This window comes from Chiloscyllium punctatum, chromosome 23 (genome assembly GCF_047496795.1).
Source record: "Chiloscyllium punctatum isolate Juve2018m chromosome 23, sChiPun1.3, whole genome shotgun sequence".
Lineage (NCBI taxonomy): Eukaryota > Metazoa > Chordata > Chondrichthyes > Orectolobiformes > Hemiscylliidae > Chiloscyllium > Chiloscyllium punctatum.
This window is the reverse complement of record NC_092761.1, coordinates 61,876,341-61,898,231: the sequence shown is the minus strand read 5'-3', so window position 1 is coordinate 61,898,231 and position 21,891 is coordinate 61,876,341. Positions and strand designations below refer to the sequence as shown.

Genomic DNA, 21,891 nt, shown 5'->3' with positions numbered 1-21,891 from the left:
TCACTGGAGCTCCTCCAACCTCCTAGTCTACCCAAGAGGTGCCTGTCCCTTTAAAGTGGAAAGGAAACCAATTATTATAACATTGCATGATTTATAACCTTTTATGCTTGATGGGGAAATAAATCATAATCAAAATTGCAACAGAATTCTTTTAACAAGGTTCAGGTTCAATTATTTCCTTTCCAACAATTTCCCAACACTTTGCACAGTGGGTCTGAAGTGCTTACAGCAGATTGATTGGGTCAGCATTAAACTTCGGTGGAAATCTTAAATTAGCTGCTGCATAGTGCAGTGACATTCCACCAGAGCTGGAGTTAATTGACTGCATTAATTCTAACACGCACTGATATTTGTTCAAGTACTTGGTCGATATAAAAATGTTGTGGGAGTATTGTGAGCACAGAGACAGCAAGGTAATGGGATGTTAGGGACAGGCAAATTTAATTTTCAAATACCCACTTTGTTACTCAAATAGACACTGCAAATGTGCCTGAAATCCATTTCCTTGTTGCTCGTGCGTTAATTATTTATTCTTTCAGTCTATATCAATGACACACCCATGCTGTTCCCATCTCCAGGCAGTTCTCTGGCATTCCAGTGCAGTGTACCCTCGGAAATGGAAAAGGTTTTGAAGCAGTGAGTGCTGATAGTGGTTTCATGGATAGCATTTCTGAGATGACCATGTAGGGTTGCTAACATCAGTGGGGCTGTAATCAGGAACAGCATGTTGGCTGGGTGAGCTACAAAAGCTGGGGTCTGTCAGTAACGGACACAGGACATTGGCTAGTGGGTGTTACAGACCCTCACAGTGTGAAGGAACTGGATTGAAGCCAGTAGAGATACTCAATGACATGATGCAGGGGGGTGAGGGAGATGAGAATTACAAGCGGGTTTTGAGAAGATTTGTAGCTCAGGTTGAGGTTCTGGATGTTGGTTTGCTCGCTGAGCTGGAAGGTTCATCACTGGCAGTCGCAGACTCTGAGGAGATGCTGTATCTCACAGTGACTGCCAGCCTCTGATTGACCAGCAGGTCCAGGCGAGACTGGAGGAGGATGTATCACTGTTCCAGGATGTCATCGGGGAGAAACCCACCTGCTGACCACCTTGGTGCCTGAACCATTGGACTGTCCACTTGCATTGAAGTGGGGGGATCTAATCCGTTTTTGCACCTGCTACCTATCTTGGAAGATTCCACCCACAAACATTTGTATGTCTCCTATTTCTGTGCAGATAGTAACTAGGTCATTCTAATTATTTCACAGATAGGAAAGGGTCATTTTTAAGCTATGTTTAAAAAACTGTCAGTAACGGACACAGGACATTGGCTAGGGGGTGTTACAGACCCTCACAGTGTGAAGGAACTGGATTGAAGCCAGTAGAGATACTCAATGACATGATGCAGATAGCCACCACTGACTTTCTACCTATTCAGTCATCAATCCCACTGTTGGAGTGTGCAGCCGTAGTCCTGGGAGTACATGTCAAAGATGTAAAAACAATGACTGCAGATGCTGGGAACCAGATTCTGGATTAGTGGTGCTGGAAGAGCACAGCAGTTCAGGCAGCATCCAAGTAGCTTCGAAATCGACGTTTCGGGCAAAAGCCCTTCATCAGGAATAAAGGCAGTGAGCCTGAAGTGTGGAGAGATAAGCTAGAGGAGGGTGGGGGTGGGGAGAAAGTAGCATAGAGTAAATGACCTGGGAGTTGCAGTGGGAGAGGGACTCCCTGAGATTCTTGTAGAGAGAGGAGGAAAACTTCTTCAAGGCAGGCATCCTTGCAAGAGGATTCGCAGTCGGGTTAAAATCAACGAGGTAAAAACAATGACTGCAGATGCTGGAAACCAGATTCTGGATTAGCGGTGCTGGAAGAGCACAGTAGTTCAGGCAATGATGAAGGGCTTTTGCCCGAAACGTCGATTTCGAAGCTACTTGGATGCTGCCTGAACTGCTGTGCTCTTCCAGCACGACTAATCCAGTACATGTCAAAGAGTCAAGAGTGGGGCGGCATGGTGACTAGGTGGTTAGCACTGCTGCCTCTCAGTGCCAGGGTCCTCGGTTCGATTCCAGCCTTGGGCCACTGTCTGTGTGGAGTTTGCACATTCTCCCCGTGTCTGTGTGGGTTTCCTCTGGGTATTCTGGTTTCCTCCCACAGTCCAAAGATGTGCGGGTGAGGTGAATTGGCCATGCTAAATTGCCCATAGTGTTGGGGGCAATTAGTCAAGAGGGAAATGGGTCTGGGTGAGTTACTCTTCAGAGGGTCGCTGTGGACTTGTTGGGCCGAAGGGCCTGTTTCCGCACTGTAGGGAATCTAATCTAATCAACATCATTCTGCTGCAGTGCTTTCGTTTCTTACAATTGCAACTTTCCATTCAGCTGCAATCCCTTCACTCGCTAGAACTTCAGTGGGAAAGGTTTTCGACATACTGCCCTGGTAGGTGGTTGGTTTAAGAGTTGACTGAGCACTGCAGGATCAACTGGTACAATCAGTTCTCCTGTAACGCGATGATTGCATTCTTGTGCAAGCTCGCATGATAGAAAAATCGCGCTTTAGAAACACCGCTTAAAGTGTTAACGATGTAATTGCATTACAGCTCAAAACGCATTTTAAAGGTTCACACTTTTAAAATAAGTGTCCCCAATTCATCAATGGCATTACAGTGAATTCACGTTGACAAAACATGCTTTAAGTAAAACAAACTGTATTTAGATGCAAAATGGAAATTGGACAGTTTTGAGAGTGGGTGCCAAAATACAAAGGTAGCCTTATGTCCATGTGACAAACTGAAACTGTACCTCTCGGGTCAGCCTTCTAAAAATGCTCCTTGGTGCAAACAAACATCATCATTATCAAGACAGTATCATCACCTTACAATTTTCTGACCAGCACCTTCACTTTGCTAAGGATAAAAAAAGTTCTAATAGCACCTTATATGCAATGTGCTGTCTCACCATCACAACCAAGTAGCAACTAACTAGTCATTTGGTTCGTTTGTGGGGTCTTGTTTTATGCCTATTAGTTACTGCATTTGTCTTTGTAACAAGGTGACTAAACATGCATTTACTTGATTGTGAGATAGGGTCTGTTTCCATGCTGTATGACACTTCGGTCCAACCAGTCCATGCCAAACATAATCCCAAACTAAAGTAGTCCCTTCAGCAGGCTCATGGCCCATATCCCTCCAAACCTTTCCTGTTGTCTTTAAACATTGTAATTGTACCTACATTCACCACTTCTTCAGGAAGTTTATTTCACACAAGAACCACCCTCTGTGTAAAACATTTGCCTCTCGTGTCTTTAAATCTCTCTCCTCTCACCTTAAAATGGGCCCCACTCCAGGTCCTAAGCTCCCATCCCTGCTATGTGTTCACCATTCCCCCAGACCTGCCCCTCACTGAGGATGAATATTTCGTCCTCAGTAAAGGCCTCATCTCTATCCCTCCATGGTCCCAGATTAATGAATTCGACACACGTTGCGACTTGAACGTTTCTTCCGCCGCCTCCGCCACCATACCTACTTTTTCAACCAAGACTCCAACCCACCCACCGAGGACCCCTTCTCCCACCTCCAACACACCCCATTCACCCAGACACCCTGTGCTGGCCTGTTACATGCCCATGGCCTCTTCATTTCAAACTGCCGCCATGACGTCGACTGCCTCAACCTCTCCAACTGTCCCCCACTCCAACCCCCCCACCCTCACAACGTGCAGCCCTCCGCTCCAACCCCAACCTCACCAGCAAACCCGCAGACAAGGGTGCAATAGTAGTGTGGTGCACTAACCTCTACATTGCTGAAGCCAGACGCCAACTTGCAGACACCTCCACCTGCTGCCACCTTGATCACGACCTCACCTCCCATCACCAAACCATCATCTCCCAGACCATCCACAACCTCATCACCTTTGAGGATCTCCCATCCACAGCCTCCAACCTCATTGTCCGTGAATCTGCACTGCCCGATTCTACCTCCTTCCCAAGATTCACAAACCTGACTCCCCCTGTCAACCCATTGTCTCAGCCTGCACCTGTCCCATCGAACTCCTCTCTTTCTATCTCAGCACCGTTCCTGTCCCCCTTAGTTCAGGAACTCCCCACCTACATTCGGGACACGTCCCATGCCCTTCACCTCCTCCAAGATTTTCCTTTCCCCAGCCCCCAACGCCTCACCCTCGCCATGACATCCAGTCCCTGTACACATCGATCCACCGTGACAAAGGTCTCCAAGCCCTCCATTTCTTCCTTTCATGCTGTCCTGACCAGTACCCTTCCACCGACACCCTCACCTGCCTGGCTGAACTTGTTCACCCTCAACTACTTCTCCTTCTAATCCTCCCACTTCCTCCAAACCAAAGGGGTTAGCATGGGCACCCATATGGGACCTAGATATGCCTGCTGATTTGTCAGATATGTGGAACAGTCCATGTTCCGCAATTACACCGGCACCACCCCCCATCTTTTCCTCTGCTATATCAATGACTGTTTCGGTGCTGCCTCGTGCTCTCATGAGGAGGTTGAGCAGTTCATCAACTTTACCAACACCTTCTACCCTGAGCTCAAATTCATGTGGACCATCTCGGAAACCTCCTTCCCCTTCCTGGATCTCTCCATCACCGTCTCTGGTGACCGACTAACCACAGACATATACTACAAGCCCACCAACTCCCACAGCTACCTAGATTACTCCTCCTCCCACTCTATCTCCTGTAAAAATGCCATCCTTTATTCCCAATTCCTCCGCCCCTGCCGCATCTGTTCCCAGGATGACCAGTGTCCCAGATGGCCTCCTCCTTCCACGATCACAACTTCCCTTCCCACGTGGTTGACGATGCCCTCCAATGTATCTCCTCCACTTCATGCACAACCGCCCTTGAACCCCACCCCTCCCAATGCAACAAGGACAGAGGCCCCTGGCCCTCACCTTCCATCCCACCAACCTCTGCATACAACGCATCATCCTCCGCAACTTCCACCACCTCCAAATAGACCCCACCACTAGAGATACATTTCCCTCCCCACCCCTATCAGCGTTCCAAAAAGACCATTCCCTCTACGACTCTCTTGTCAGGTACACGCCCCCCACCGGCCTACACCCCGCTCCTGACACCTTTCCCTGCCACTGCAGGAAATGCAGAACCTGCGCCCACACCACTCCCCTCACCTCTGTCCAAGGCCCCAAGGGATCCTTCCACATCCATCAGAAATTTACCTGCACCTCTACCAATGTCATCTATCTCATCCATTGCACCCGGTGCGGTCTCCTCTATATCGGGGAGACAGGACGCCTTCTTGTGGATCGTTTCAGAGAACGTCTCTGGGACACCCGCACCCTCCAACCCCACCACCCCATGGCTGAACACTTCAACTCCCCCTCTCACTCCGTCAAGGACATGCAGGTCCTGAGCCTCCTCCACTGCCAAACCATTACCACCTGAAGCCTGGAGGAAGAATGCCTCATGTTCTGCCTTGGGACCCTGTAGCCGCACAGGATAAAAGTGGATTTCAACAGCTTCCTCATTTCCCTTCGCCCCACCTTATCCCAGTACCTCCAATTCAGCACCACCCTCCGGACCTGTCCATCACTCCCCCCACTGACCTATTACCTTTTTCCTCATCTTTCTCAGCTACCTTTCCCCAAACCCCACTCCCTCCCATTTATCTCTCAGCCCCGACCTACAAGCCTCATTCCTGATGAAGGGCTTATGCCCGAAACGTCGATTCTCCTGCTCCTCAGATGCTGTCTGACCTGCTGTACTTTTCCAGCACCACAATCTCGACTCCTTAAATATGTGCCCCTAGTCTTGAAATCCCACATCCTAGGGAAATTACCATTAACTCTATCTGTACCCCTCATGATCTTATAAATTTCTATAAGGTCACCTCTCAATCTCCTACGCTCCAGTGGAAAAAGTCTCAGCCTATCCAGCCTTTCTTTTTAACTCAGACATTCCATACCCAGCAACATCCTGGGAAATCTCTTCTTGAACCGTCTCCAGCTTAATATCCTTCCCATAACTGGGCACAGTATTTAAGAAAAGGCCACACCAATGACTTAAATAGCCTCAAACATGACTTCCCAACTCATATACTCAAAGGACAGAACATTGAAGGTAAGTGTGCCAAACACCTTTTTAATCACCCTATCCCTAAGAGTCCTAAGTGCAGTGAAAACCAAAATCAAACAATCAACAAATAATTAACAATGGAACCCATGGAGTGTCACGTAGAGTGTCAGGGAAATGTCACAGAGAGAGGCTTGAAAGGAAGATATAATAAGGGACTGACTACATGTCTCAGCAGAAATCCACCTCCTGTGGATTATGTTGTAAACTACAGATATTGCACTCAGAATTGTAATGATTTGGGGAACCTCACCCAGAGACTAGTCATACCGATATGTCCTTCAGGAAAAGGAACCTGACATTCTCACACCTGATTAATCTGACTGTGTGAGAATGTCAGGTTCCTTTTCCTGAAGGACATATCGGTATGACTAGTCTCTGGGTGAGGTTCCCCAAATCATTATGATTCTGAGTGCAATATCTGTAGTTTACAACATAATCCACAGGAGGTGAATTTCTGCTGAGATGTGTGGTCAGTCCCTTAATATATCTTCATTTCAAGCCGCTCTCTCTGAAGTTTCCCTGACATTCTACAGGTGTGACATTCCATGGGTTCACACAGGACCTTGCCAGACAGATTTAGAATAACCCCATATTTTTTCGCACTTGATTAATTTTTTAAAAAACACTTTATTAGACTTCAATATATTTGTAAGTAATCTGGGGTTATAAACTGTTATGACAATATAAATGTATTTCTTTCACAACATGACTGTTATTCTTACAGCAATTATTTTTTGAGTTTAGTAGCAAACAACTAATTACTTTGGTGTTACCTTGCCGTACAGGGATTTGAACTCAATTTCTGGATTGTTAGACCAATACCATTGTGAAGTACCGTTGACCATTATTGACTGGGAAGGGTTTTGTAATGTGAAAAGTGCCAAGCAAGCGAAGATGGCAGTTTTTGGCTGTTGGATTAACTCTTCAGTATATTCTTGTCTAACTTGCTGTTGCAGAGGATGACTTGATACCGTACAGTAAACCCACCTTCCTGCAACGGGGTCAAGTGTCAAGTAATTGCTCCACAACAGGAAGCTCATCATCCAGAGGTTCAACAGGGTCACGGGGTCACGTAGCAGGACGAGGCAAAGGAGCTGGTGTCGACCGTAGTGAGGTAAGGTGCACCTCATTCAACTTCCACAATACAAAGATTGGAGGCATGTGGTACTGTAACACATGCCATACTGACAGCAATCTGTTCTTAAAGACCTCGTAGGCCTGTCAAATGTTAAGAAACATGTTTGCAGTAACCCTTCCTGCCACACCGAATGATGTATCTTTCTCCCCTCTGGAGACAGCCGTCATACCACACCCCACAACTAAGATCAGACATAGAACCGACTTGTTATTACCAAAGGGCATGTGACAGACATCTCACCTGACGATTAAACCGCCATTCACATCAGCAAGACTGGCCAGTCCACAGAGTCGGTAGTTTACTGACCAGTCATGTACTCTTATATTTTCAGTCGTGCATTACATCGAGTGAATGTGTCTCCAAACATTTCTCTTCAGTTTTCTGTTCAGCTCATGGATAGGTGAATACAGGTCACTGAAATTCCACAAGACTATCCCTTTGTAATTCTGCAGAAATCTTAAATGATCCAGCTGCTGGCCAGGATTACACAGAAGTTGCACTAGAGAAACTGATCATGCAGCCTGTTATAGACCAGGCCAAACACCCCCAAAACATTTCAAGAAAGTAGCCCATACCATACCTTTGCTCATTGTTTTAAGCAGGTGTAAGTTGATATTCCAGGAGGGATGCAGTTGGTCAAACCACTTAGTTTTAAACAAAACAGAATTTATTTACAAGATTGCCAAATGAAACACAAACAACAGGGAACAGATGACTGAATAACTTATCTGAAGACCCAACAGATTATCCCAACTTAATGAAGTTGTTCCAAATACTTACAACAATCCCCATTAACACCTCTTCGCATAAGAGGTAAAATCAAACACAGGGTCTTACAGGAGAGATGTCAAAGAGAAGGAGTACCAATGTGGACCTGCTTCTTTAGTTCCAGCAGCTTCACAAAACCTGCCTGACTGTTCTCAGCGAATAGCCAGACCAAACCAAACCAGAGAAAAGCTGAGCTGGGAGAATTGACCTCTCCCCTTTCATTGTACAAGTTTTTTTTTAAAACTTAAAAGCCTTTTGCCTGAGGCAGTATCTGTTCGCAATAATCAAACTGGCTCTGAAACCCTTCACTTTAGACTTTTGGGATTCTGTGTCTTTTACAGCCTCTCTGAGAGAAAAAAAACATGGACACCATAACCTTGTTAAAGGAGCTGTATGGTCACAAGCCTGACCGATGCATTGCTGTGTTTATTCACCACGTGAACACCTTCGCATCTCTTCTCATTTAACTCCATCAGCATAACATTTTTCTTGCTATTCCTTAAGCACATTTATATTATTGGCCTTAGCTACTCCCATGTAGTAGCGTGTTTACTTCTGGTAAAGAGGTTTTGCCTAAATTTCCCCATAGATTTCTTAGAGAGCATATTACAGACAAATCCCTATGGAATTTCAGGACTGTATATCCCATATATCCATATACCAGTAATAGTACTTCAAAAGTGATGCCTTGCCTGCACCATACTTTAACATATCTTATAGATGTGCAAGATTCTGTACTAATGTAAGTTTTTTTTTTAGCTTCACTGGTCTGCACTTCGAGCCAGCTGAAATAACCTTTTCCATCTCCCTGATAAGGGATGAAACTAACAGGAGGATTGTTCAATCACATGCTGTAAATGACTTAAGTTCAACATAAGTTAAAACATAGTACTTGTTTGATGAAGCAGTGTTGTTCAGTAATTGTGGTGAGAGAAGTTAGTGTCCAATATGGTGACTCAAAGCATCAAACATTCAGGAATTCATCAAGACTCCCTAAACAGCATCTTTCAAACCAACAACCCCCCACCATTTGGAAAGACAAGCACAGCAGATACGTAGGGACATTGAAACCTGCAAGTCACTAGCAGCCTGCCTTTGAAATATAATCAGCATTCTTTCAATGTCACAATGTCACAGAGTCATTCTGTCGATACAGAAATATTTGTATGAGCTGGGGTTGTTCTAACAGTTACTGTCTCTGTACAGCTCTGATTGTCATATTATCCTATTGTGTAGTTTTGCATTTGACTGCAGTAATATGTTGGAAAATAGCAACATAGTCTTTAGAATTACAGATCTTCATATCCAAGGGAACAAAGATATATGTAGGCAGTGTGTCTGAATGAGGTGTTGAAAAATAGCTTTACAAGCTATCGTATTTTAAGAGTTAAATTAGCGTTTGTTGCAGAGGTGATGAAAATTCTTCCCAGAGAGCTCCTGCTGGAGGGTAAGGATTTGCAGATAATGATGTTAGAAGTCCTTTAGAGCTCTATAATGTGTCTTAGATTACAAAGCTAATCACTGTATTAACATTCACTGAGCAACCCCCAGCCCTGCACCTTATCTACCTGATACTCCCTTAATGTAACTGCCACTGGAATGAAAAGAACTGCTTGTGAGATGGCTTTGGGCTCCAAGGCCTGCACAGACCTGTCAAGCCTTACCTTATGCAAAGGGCCACCGTCAGCCTCAATTCCTTTCAATAATTTTTCTCTTTTGTTGTATCTTTTGGCTCCTCCACAAAGGCTCTTTCATCTCATCTGAAGATTCCAGCGGTGTATCTGTCACAGGAATGCTGTCAGTCGAGCTGTGATGGGACTGAGCTTTGTTCAGATGGGAACTCCGCAGACTGTTTCTACAAGCCATTGTGGAGAAAATAAAATGGAAAGTCTTCAGTCGGATTTAATCTATGTCCTGTCTCAATCAGATCTACAATTAGTCTGAGGCCCCACTTGTTGAATGACCTCCTCAGCAGCGGAACTTGCTCTTAAAGTCATCCTAACGGCTTGCAAGGTTGCCAAGTGGAGACTCAGCTCATGGTTGAGTAACTTTTTGTAAAAAGGATGCAACAGCTGCTGTACATCATGACCTCTGTCCTCTGCTGACGTTGGTGGTGTATCGAAACCCTAAATCAAATAATTAATGAACAAAGTGACTTCTGCTCTACATTCTGGCCTTAGCTCCATACTGGCCCTGCAGCAGCATTGACATCTCTTTTCGACGGTCATGATTTCATCCTCTGATGTCACAGACTCCGTACATAACATGATCTAGGTTACGACTTTGATGCCATACAGCAAGGGTGCTGCTTTGTTGGTGGTGCTGACTCGCAGATGAGGCCCTGTCTTCCCAAATGGCAGGATGTAAAAGAATATTGGCTCTATTATTAGAACAGGAAGTTTCCTGGCCAATATTTATCTCTTAACCAATATCACCATAACAAATTAGGATAATCATTTATTCCTTTCCTGTTTACGGAGTCTTACTGTGAGTCGACTCATTGTTTCTCCTTATATTCCACAAGTACTGCACTACAAAGTCCTTCATCAGCTTCAATGCAATGTCCTGGCCTCAAGAAAGACACTATAGCAATGGAAGCTCTTCCTTTATATTACTCTTGGCCCAGCTTTGATTAAGAGATCTCTGATTTTACACCTGTGGCATTCCCATTACACACATCAGCTATTCTTGCAACTGCTGACATAGTGTGTGTCAAATCTGTGGGGTGGGTGGTGGTTTGTGGTTGGAGGGGGTATTTGTTCTGTAACCCCTTTACCATTTGAAACTGGTCTGCGATTTCCCAATTGGTAACTCGTGCAAGGTGAATTACATCCCAATAGCCTTGCTGGATTTCAATCCAGATCTCAAAGTGTTGTAATGCAATACATCAGATTAGCAAAATGAATCTGCAACATTTACCAAGAAAGAAGAGTTTCATAGTCAGAGAGTCTTTTACTCAATTCACCACATCTAGCAACAGGCAACCTAAATGTAACTGGCAGGGTCACTAATTTGAATGGCCTAATACAACACATTGCTTCATTAGCCTTTATTGAAGGACAGGGTGAACAACATAGAAACAAAAACACTCAGGAATACTATTAAGCAAGATGAACCCCAATCAAATTTTATCAGATGATCCGTAATTTTTTTTAAACCCTCAGCAAACAACTTTTGTTTTATCCGTTGAGTAGTAAGGGTGCAAGTATTACACTACATCCAGCTTGGAAACACCATTCAGCCCAATAAATCTCTGCTAGTATTTATGCACCACATAACGTTCCTCCCACCTGACATATTTTCGCTCACTAATGGAAACAGTCTTGGCTGTTCCAGATGTTGCACACTGACCCAGAATGACTTTGGTCTTTTATGACTTCTTGCACTTTTCCACATTTTTCAATTCAAACAACTCCCCTTCCCAAGACACTAAGCTAGAGATGGACTGGGCTTCAGATGTGGGGCACTATATCTGTGATCTGAAAACTTTTTTGTTTTCCATCAAAAGGAACAAAGTGCAAGTGTTTTTGTTGCCTGTGGACATCGTTTCATGTTACACCTTCCCTATCATTGTTTCAAAGGGATCGCTATCGTACACAGCCTGGGCCGGTTTGATAAATCTGTCAGCCTGGCTCAGCGGGTGGTAGTTGTTTTAATCAACATGATCAGACACGTTATGAGACGTGACTGAGGCAGGGGGGACTTGAACCTAGGCGTACAGGCCCAGGGGTAGGACACTACCATTGCACCATAAGAACTGTACTCAGTAGGTGATGTTCTTTCCTCAGAATCAGAAAATGCAAACCTCCAGCGTGGATAGGTAATGGATTCTCACTTGTCAGTGTAGTTACTGTGAGAGTGCTGCATTGCCAGAGCTGGCAACCAGATGATACATTAATCAAATCCCTTCTCCATCTGCTTGTTTAGGTAGTTGGTGTGAGCTGGGTTCAAATCAAGTGATGATGTTTCTTCAGGCAGATTGGCATGTTCCTCCCATAGTTTATCACACATCAGTTACGGTCACCTACTGACGGGACTAGAAGAGAATATTCTGTAAAGAAACTCTGGTCATCTTCTCCTCCAGTTTGGCTACTGAAAGTTTCTGTGACTATTCCCCTGCCTCCAATGATCAGTACAGTACACTGTCCTACAAAAAGCTGGAAATGTGCAGGTGATCTCACCTCCTTCTGGCACGAGTCTTCGTAAATAGTTTGGGACTTTCTCTGACAATAAATAAAAAAGTGTAGTAGTGACAGCCCAATGAAGTGTAGAGAGGATGCTCTTGGAGTTGAATGGTTGGAAAGTAAAGTTATTGGTCATAAAAGATATGAGTTGCCGAGTAGTGGAGTTGTAACAATTGTGAGAGTGTAGGGAGGAGGAGTTATAATGAAGCATCTTGCAGTGTGTGTTAGATCGTGAAAGGTCATATGCAAAAGAAATATGGTGAATTGAGAGAGTGGAGGTGCAGTAAGACAGTATCACAGAATTTTTTTTTTTTATCTTGCCAACTCCAAAAAGATCATTAAGCATTCTATAGTATTGCAACCACTGACCTGAGAACTAAGCTCCAGGTATTGACCTCTCTGTGACCTAATACAGAGGAGACAATGGTGTACAGCTAATGTTACTGGACCAGTCATCCAGAGGCCCAGGCTATTGTTCTGTGACATGGGTTCAAATTCAGCAGCTGAATGAACTGAATTTGAACTCTGTTTAAAAAAAGAATGAAATTTTGTCTCAGTGATGTTGACCATGAAACTATTGAATATTGTAACAATCCATCTGATTAACTAATGTCCTTTTGAGAAGAAAATTCACCAACTTTGCCTGGTTCAGCCAACATCTGACTCTCTACACACAATGAATTGGTAATTCCTAACTGCCCTCTGATATAGCCTAGCAAGCCACTCAGCTGAAGGGCAGTTAGGGATACACAATAAATTATGGCCTTGCCAGTAAAGTCTGCACTACATAAAAGAATAAATAAAATGGAGGGGTTTCTGCCCAGAGGGTTGTGTGAGGGGAGCACACATCATTTCACTGTCGCAATCCTCCTTTGCCCACCTGTCCATCATCTAGCTATGAGATTTTCAACCAAAAACAATGAGTTGCAGAGTAGTGGAGTTGTAACAATTATGAGAGTGTAGGGAAGAGGAATCATAATGAAGTATCTTGCAGTGCGTGTACAAATAAAATGCTGTGGATATTGGTGATCTGAAATGAAAACAGAAAGAAGCCCAATTTCTGCTCAATCTAACAGGGGTACAGCTAGTACATTGCATAGAGTGTTGGCTGCCTGCTGTCTGCATTGTAATGTGATCCCTTCAGCAAGTTCATGAGTTGTCCGAAACCAGGGAACAGCCACACATAGCATGCACCAGGCTGCTACAGGCCTAATCTTGGGCTTGATGGAATTTCTAGACGAGATGGTGTCAGTATTTAGTTAACGAATTTTGCTAAGGTCATAATCAGATCCTGAAGTAGCTGAGGCTGTGATGTTGACTCGTTCACAGGTTTCCAATTGTAAAATATGTTTGACCTTGCGAAGATATGGAGGCAAATAGACTGAGGCAAAAGCAGAAGGATGAGTTGAAATATTACGTTAGGAGTGGAATCTTCAGAGTTGGCTGGGTGTCATAGGCACTTCTGTGAAAGTACCAATACACGTATGTGCTCTCTCTCTCTCTCTCTCTCTCTCTCTCTCTCTCTCTCTCTCTCTGAAAGAAAGCCTCTTTGATGTGTTATAACATACCTCCGGGGCAAGTGCAAATAGAACCCAGACCTTCTGGCTCAGAGATTGGATCGATGTCTCAGGTTTATCTGTTGGGAATGACTCCTTAGTTTTTGTTTGAAATACTGCCAAGGGCTGCTGAAGAGGGCAGAACAAAGTTTCTGTTTATTGTCTCATCCAGATAAGTTGAGAATCACAGTGAGAACCAGAAGCTCAAGGTCCAAGTCCTTTAAGACAAGAGTACTGTAACATCATGATGTTCATTTGGCAGCATGCAGTGCAGAGGTTTGTTCATATCAACTCCCTCCAGTGTGACATCAGCACCCAAAAATGATGGGAAGCTACTGGGGCCAAAGCATTATCGGCTTTAATTCTAATCTCATACTGATGTAGAGATTCCCTCAGCTGCTTCATCATCAGCAGGTCAATCTCTGACTCTTGATCGCATCCGTGTCTCTGACCCAGAGAAGCTCCAAGTTTAAATCCAGCTGTAGTACTTCATGGTAAAGGAAGGTGCATTCTTAGTACAGTTGAACAGGATAATTAAATCTTTCCAACACTTGCCAATGTCAGGTGGTAAGAATGGGATACATTTCTGATGTAATGGAAAGAAAGTTAGAGCTTTTACCAGTGCCATTCATAGCTTTGAATTACAAATGTATGGAAAAGCGTGGTTGTGAGTATGTTCACTGAGCTGAGAAGTTGATTTGCCAGGTGTTTTGTCTCCTGTCTCAGTGCCATCTTCAGTGTTTTGAAGTCTTTTGTGAAGCGCTGCTGTACTGTATCTTCTGGAATTTATTTGGTTCTGTTCCTGCTGCTTCCAATAGCCAGTTCATTGTTAGTTGCAGGGCCGGTACATTGGGTCTAGGTCTATGTGCTTGTTGATGGACTCCATGGGTAAGTGCCGTGATTCTAGAAATTCTCTGGCTGTCTCCTGTTTAGCTTGTCCTATTATTGTTGTGTTGTCCCAGTCAATTTTATGGTCCTTGCCATCTGTTAACACAGCTACTAGGGATAGCTGTTCATGGCATTAAGTGACTAGTTGGCTAGAAACACCATGACCAGCTGTCCCTAGTAGCTGTGTGCACAGATGACAAGGACCACAAATTCGACTGGGTCAACACAACAATAATAGAACAAACTAAACAGAGGACAGCCAGAGAATGTCTGGAGGCATAGCACTCATCCACGGACTCCATCAATAAACACAGACCTAGACCCAATATACCGGCCACTGCAACTAACAACCGGAAGTGGCAGGAACAGAACCAAATAAATTCCAGAAGACACAGTACATCAGCGCTTCACAGGAGGCTCAAAAGCAGTGAAGATGTCACCTAGGCAGGTGATAAAACGTCTGTAAATCAACTTGCCAACTCGACCAGCATACCCACAACCATGGTAACCAGCACCTGAGCTACAAATCTTTATGCAAACCTTGAATTTATAGAAGAGGTTTAAGTTGCTACTTCGACTTACATGTTGATGGATGACATTGCTACCAGCAACACAGGGTTCAATCCCTATTCTGGCTGGCATGGGTTTGGAACTTACCTTCTTGTCCATTCTATGATGGAGATCATGGCTCTGTAAATTGGACTGGCTCCATGGCAGCCAACAAACAGCTGGGGGTCATGGGAGCACATTCACCACAAGAACTATAATAACTCAAGGAGAAGTTGGGGACGACTGACATTGACTTTCCAACTTTGCCAAGTCATAAAAATAAATTTTTCAAAATGTCATAGCAGAACCCATCTTGTGGTGACAGGTTGCAATTGGCTATAGAATTTAGGAGCGTTGATAGCTTAATCTCCAAATCAGGGAATTTAGTTCATTTTCCCCCAGGCAAGGTAACTAATCCTAATCTTGCTTTCTGTGCATGTACTAGAATGATCTCACAGGTTTTCTCAAGACGTCATTGCAATCGAAGTTTCTCAGTTACGTGCATGCAATTGATCACTAATTCACCAGGCACTAGCAGACGATTACTCTTTTTTTTCTCTTAGTAACATAAACTGCTGCAGATTAGCCAAATCATCCAAAGTCCTATTGAAACTTTTTAGACAAGGTTGTTCAGCGTAACTTTGACATCTGTTAGATCACATGTAGATGCTGGTGACAGGACCTGTAAACTGTAATAAACTTAAATGAATGTTGCTCACTTACAAGGCTCCTGAAACCCCAGGCGGTGTCTTTATGTTCAGACCTGCTTACCATTAATGATTTTTTGCCATTGTTAGTATCTAGCCTTTGTAGCCTTCTGGGCCTCATTTATAAATAGCAGGATTCTCTGTCAAAATATTATTTTTTAAAAACTTGCCCAACACAACCGTCGATCATAATTACTTGAGTAATTATTTTATATTAATTTACTCACTTTCTCTAAAAATATCCAGCTTGTTATATTCTATTCTGTTTGAACCCTGTAGCATCTATGTATGATAAATGTCTCCCATTTCTTTACAGACAGTTCATACCCTACAGGGGAAGAGATTGTATTAAGCTATCTTGAAGTCTAATGAATTGAACATGCTTTTAATATATGAATTACATACGTAAGGATAGACTTCAAAGTGTGTGCTATGTCTGCATTTTTTCTGTGCTGCCTGAGGTCAGAATATTAGAAAAATGTGAAACGGAATCAAATATCAGAGATTGTGCAACTCGATCGCCTAATGACCCTAAGGAAACCTGTTCCCATTTTTTGGGTCTCCCATGGGAAACTGTTGCTTTAACAAAATTTTATTTTTGCAGTGCATAGCAGGCATCTTTAAAGAATTTGTTTAAGCCTGTAATCACATCCCCTCCCCCTCCAGCCAAGAAGCAGGGTTCGTGGTTTCTGAGCAGGTGTCAGGGGGATCCAATGACAGTAACCATCTCCCAGAAGCTGTGCGTCAAGTCTGGTAGCTTTGTGGACTGGGGGTGGTGAAAGGGCCATGGAGGTAGTACTGTGTGGTGAGTACTGGGCTATCCCTGACGAATTGCCAATCTGTTCTCCTCAATATAATAACAGTTCACTGGGGAGTGACAGCCACAAAATTGATTGACTCAGAAGTTCAAAAGTTGAAGTCCATTCTTACCCAGTTAGATGAATGTTCAATCGATGGCTACAATTCAAATAAGAAAACTCTGATATTATAACCATTGCTCCCAGCCCATACATCAGCTGAAGGAAGCCTTACCAACTGAATGTGGATTAAAAGATCTGTGAAATAGAAGCAGAAAGTGCTGAGAATGCTCGATAGGCAGGATCTGTGGAAAGAAATGGATGGCCTTTCATCAGGGTTGGACACCATTCAGTAGGTAACCAGTTTTAATCAGGTGGAGGGGCAGAGATGTGCAGGGGCACCCAGAGGGAAGGTCCATCATCAGGTGGAAAGCCTAGTTAGGAGAGATTAAATGATGAAAGGGATGATGGTACATGGCTAAAGGTGACAGTCAGGAACAAGAAAGTAATAAAATACAGGTCCTAGAGGAGATGTAAATGGCAACAATAAAATGGACTCCTGTCTAAAACAAACAAAATGGGGATAGAGCAGCACTTCTCAAATTGTTGAACTCAATGTTGAATCTGAAAGGCAGGACAGTATCTACTCGTCAGATGATGTGTTGCTCCTCAGAGCTTAAATTGAGCTTAATTGGAACGTTTAGGAGGCCAAAGGTGGTCAGCATGGAAGGAGCCATAGAATGTAAATGAAAGGTGCCTTGAAGCTCAGGGTTAGCTTTATAGACTGAATCTGCAAAGCACTGACCCAATCTGCATTGGATATCCTAGTGTAGGTGAAGCTCATGAGCAGTAAATACAGTGTCCACCCGCTTTTCATTATTCACTGATAGCCAAATGCCATCATTTCCCCCTATTGTCCTCAATAAACTGTCCTCCCTCGTACAGAGGACATTATCCACATTTTGTAATTGGTAGGAGGTCCATGCCCCTATCCCCTGTGGAAGACAAGTACTGGGTGTAATATACAAATAAGAAACTGATACACTTATGAGGAGTGCCTGGTGTCCTGTATGATGGTGCAAATGTTGCATTTCCTGCATTTGCAGAAGAATATGATATGGGAATGGCAGGAATACTGGAGGTTACTGTGGAATGGATTGGGATCTTTCAAAAGGAAGGACTCTATTGGTTATCGTTGAAGTGAGAAAGTACTCACAGCTAACCAAATTCCAATTTTAAGCATATGTTAAGCAAAGAAAGGAAACAGTTTGTTTCAATCTACCCTATCAAGCCCTTGTACTTTTTGTATACATTCAATAACCTCACCTGTTAATCTTCTACACTTGGTCATTCAATCTACTCACTTCTAGGCTCAGAAGCATTCTGCATTGTTGGATTCCTTTGGTGTTCAATACTAACATTGTGTGTTTGTTTGGCATTTGCAGGAGAAAAGATGAACTGAAGACAGGAATGTGGAGAAGAACCAGGCAGTAGGTGAGGCCTCTGACAGAGGCACCACCCACTCTCCTTTCACTCAGCCTTGTACAGATGATTTGCCTTGTACGAAAAGATTAAAATTTCAAAAAATGGAAAAGTTTTACATTTAATTTATGACATGTCGCTGGGCATCAGGAAAATTCATGTTAACTTTGTAAATAATTGGGAATAATTCTGTTTTCGTTTGTTTCTAAGCATTCCCTGGCCTTCTGGTGAACGTATTTATAAATGATAAAAAAAGTTGGATATTATAAAGGTTATTGTCTGAATGTGCCAATCTTTTTCAATAGCAAGTATGCGTCTAACAGACTGAACTAAAAAAGTATATATATTTGCACTCTGTAAACACAAGCACAACGCATTCAGGATCTGCCCATCAGATCCACTAGGCCGCAGGGCAGTCATATTGGAAAATATTACTGTGCTTCCTCTGATTGGATAGAGTAACCGCTGCCTGCATGTCTTATGAATGTTACTGTCTGTGCACCGAGATGATGTTTCGATAGCGGACTGCAATACTGAAGTGAACATGCGTTGGAACAAGCCGTTAGTTAGTGCCCAATCTGTGAGAAATGTTCTGTTTTGAAGAGAAGGCATGATGGAAGGGTGGCTGCTGGTATAAAGTTTTAATGAGATTGAATGTAGCCTGATATTTTGTTGTATTAAAAACATTTCATACAAATGTTCATTAGATAAAATATGAGTGGTTATTTATCTAGAGATATATAGATACATGTATATGGAGGGAAAACTACCTGAAAATCTGAAAAGTTGGAGATGTGATTCAAGTGGAGGTTTGTCCATTGTATATTAAATTTCCTCACATCTTAAATGAAAGGTGGTGGTGGCAAAATTACAGAGGTAGGTTTTGAAATTTGATTCTCCTGTTGCTCATCAGGATATCAGACACCATGGTAAAGACTGCCATTTTATGGTCAACTAGTGAACAGAAACATGGCTGGGCTGTGGAATGGCTCCAGAAATCTTGTGTCAGAGATTTCAGCCTGTGCTTCAGTGTATCGATCTCTATGTCGAGTCCTCTAATCTGTAAAATGAGTCATTTTCGGGTATTACTTAAGCCCGTTTCAAGTTTCTTTATTTCTCTGAATTGGTTCCTGTCCTGTATTAGGGTATTCTGCTTCTTTGGCTCATTTTTAATAATGACCAGTAATGTATCAAATAACGCAAGTGCACATTTAAGGAAGACGATGAGTGTAACAATAGGAAACCCTTCTGTTTCCCACCATGTTTCAGCTAGTTAGTGGATTGTCCAGGGTTAAACTGAGGTCAGACAGAACATTGATATTGCTACTGTGTCCTGTGTAGGCTAATTGCAGACTGAATCACTTGAGAGCTGAGAAGGGTGAGATGCATGAATTTGAAGTAGGACAGATAGGGTTTAGATTGGCATGAGGCCTCTCATCTCTATGTCTGGAGAGCCTTTTGATGCCTGTACAAAACATAGCAATGTGTTCAAGGCTTCATGCGAAGAAGGAATTTAAGGAAATCAAAGTGCTTGGGTGGGCTTTTGATTTACATAACTAGAGAGAGCTGCAAATTTTAAAATATCCTTCACCTTTAGGCATAAACATTAGCATATTGGAAAGCCCATACTTTGAGCAGGGAATGATATTCACAATAGGACTATCACATTGTCCTCTAGTCTCCAATTGCAGTTCAATCTCCAGCCTGTGTTCTTTACAAGCAAGGATTGCATTCCAGAAATACACAATCATACAGCTCTCAAAGGAAGTCAAAGAAAATCCTTTGAGATAACAGTTTGGACAGACATTATTTCACTATCATTCGCCCTTCTCCATTGTGCCTGTTCTACTTGGTCTCCATAAGAGAAAGTAGCAGGAATCCCATAACATACATAGGTGTCTGGTTGTAATCCTGATGTAGTTCCAGAGTATTGATAAGCATGCACGCATCTCAAGAGCTCCGAAACTGTCTTTAATCCAACACAACTATGTACAATAGGAAGTGACTGTAAGATATTTGTAGGGGCAGAGTTGCATTATTTGTGGTGGTACAGTATATGGGTCATGTGACATGCAGAGGGAATAGTGACACAAAGACCGGAGATGCAAGGTGATGTTGTCTCAAAGCTTTGATTATAGGACATTAACGACCAGTGTGTTTGCTGATTTACAGAGGTAAAGTCAAAATGAATAAGCTCGAGAAATGACATTTTGTAGAACTATGGGCCTGACAGAGTTATGAATAAGAAAGCCCAAAACCCAATGGTAGGATTGATCAACACGCAAGGATTTCATAAGCAATCACACTCCCTCTCAAACAGTTGAAAGCGTTTTTGTGTTTTCTGTTTTTCATTTCCAGTGTAAAGTTAAATTGTACCAAAAATAATGTTATTGTTAGACCTGACCAAAAATATTCTGGTTTTCTCTAACCTGAAGACTATAATTTTTTTAAAGAATTAAACATTTTAAAGAAGCAAAACAAAAACGCCTTTGTTCCTTTACAGATTCTCTGGTGTGTGTATCAGTCTGAGTGTCATAGTAAGTTTGAGTTCAGTGTGAATGGTGAGTATGAATGTGTGTCACCATAAATGTATTTGCATAAATGTACACATATATCAATGTTTTGAAATATGGCACTGTGGAGACCAATTGGCCCATCTTGTCCTTGCCAGCTGAAAAGAGTTATCCAGTCTAATCCCAACTTCCAGCTCTTGAGCTTATGATATGTCAAGTGCACACTATTTTTTAAAAATAGGACAAATGTGTTTGTTTCTTTTCAGGCAGTGAGACCCAGATTCCCCACCCGTCCTGTGGGGTTAAATAAAAAGAGCTTTTGTCAATCCCCTCTGATCTATCCATCATCTTTTTAAAAAATACACACCCCTTAGTTATTGACTTCTCAGATAATAGAAAAAAGGTCCTTGATATTCACTTTAGTTCAACCCACCATAAATTTTATTCATGTCAATAAACCTTCCCTCATCTCCCATTATTCCGGAGAAATCAAAAGATGGGTCAAAATATTTTTCAAAGGCCTTGCATGAATATTTCATAGGGGCTTCTATTTTATTCACATTAATTCCTTTGCTGGGTGTACTTTGTCATGTAGTAAGATTGCTTTCTGTATTTCCTTTCGATTTGTAGATTATTTGACTTGCACATCAGAATTAGAAGAATTTACCAATATAGACAATAAACATCACTGCTCTATTAAACTTAAAGCCACCGTACAAGAAAGATTCTACTTTCCTAGAGACTACAATATTTAAATTGGCAAAAGGCACCAGGTGTAAGAAAGCAGCAAAGTGTGTTTTAAGTAACTGACACATTTTCTACACACAAAAAACTATCTCCCTAAATATGGTTTCCTCTGGTGACATCGTTAATAAACAATGGTAATTGAACAGTCACTGCTCTACATAATCGATGATATTTGAAACTCATGATATATTCATTTAATCTGTTCAGTATTTATTCAATTTGGCACAGTGTTCAATTACCATTGTTTATTAGCGACATCACCAGTGGAAACCGTGTTTAGGGGGATGGTGTTCTGCGTGTTGAAGAATGCGTCTGTAACTCACTACAATAATATCTACTACAATTTTCCCCATTTAGTAACTCCTGAGCTTTTGCAACCTTAAGAATTGATTCCATATTCATTTGGGAGGAGCCTGAGTGATTTCAAGATTTTCCAGTTG

The 21,891-nt window shown here is 42.7% G+C and overlaps 1 protein-coding gene across 4 annotated transcripts in view; it reads left to right on the top strand.

Annotated features, from left to right (window-relative positions):
• robo3 (roundabout, axon guidance receptor, homolog 3 (Drosophila)) overlaps positions 1-20,660 on the top strand; it is a 578,410-nt gene extending 557,750 nt beyond the window's left edge. For all 4 annotated transcript variants that reach the window (XM_072593115.1, XM_072593113.1, XM_072593112.1 and 1 more), the window contains 2 exons: positions 7,079-7,236; positions 18,155-20,660. In XM_072593115.1, the coding sequence (XP_072449216.1) occupies positions 7,079-7,236; positions 18,155-18,166 (170 nt within the window). In that variant the 3' untranslated portion in view covers positions 18,167-20,660. The remainder of the gene's footprint in view (positions 1-7,078; positions 7,237-18,154) is intronic.
• Positions 20,661-21,891: the final 1,231 nt, after the last annotated feature.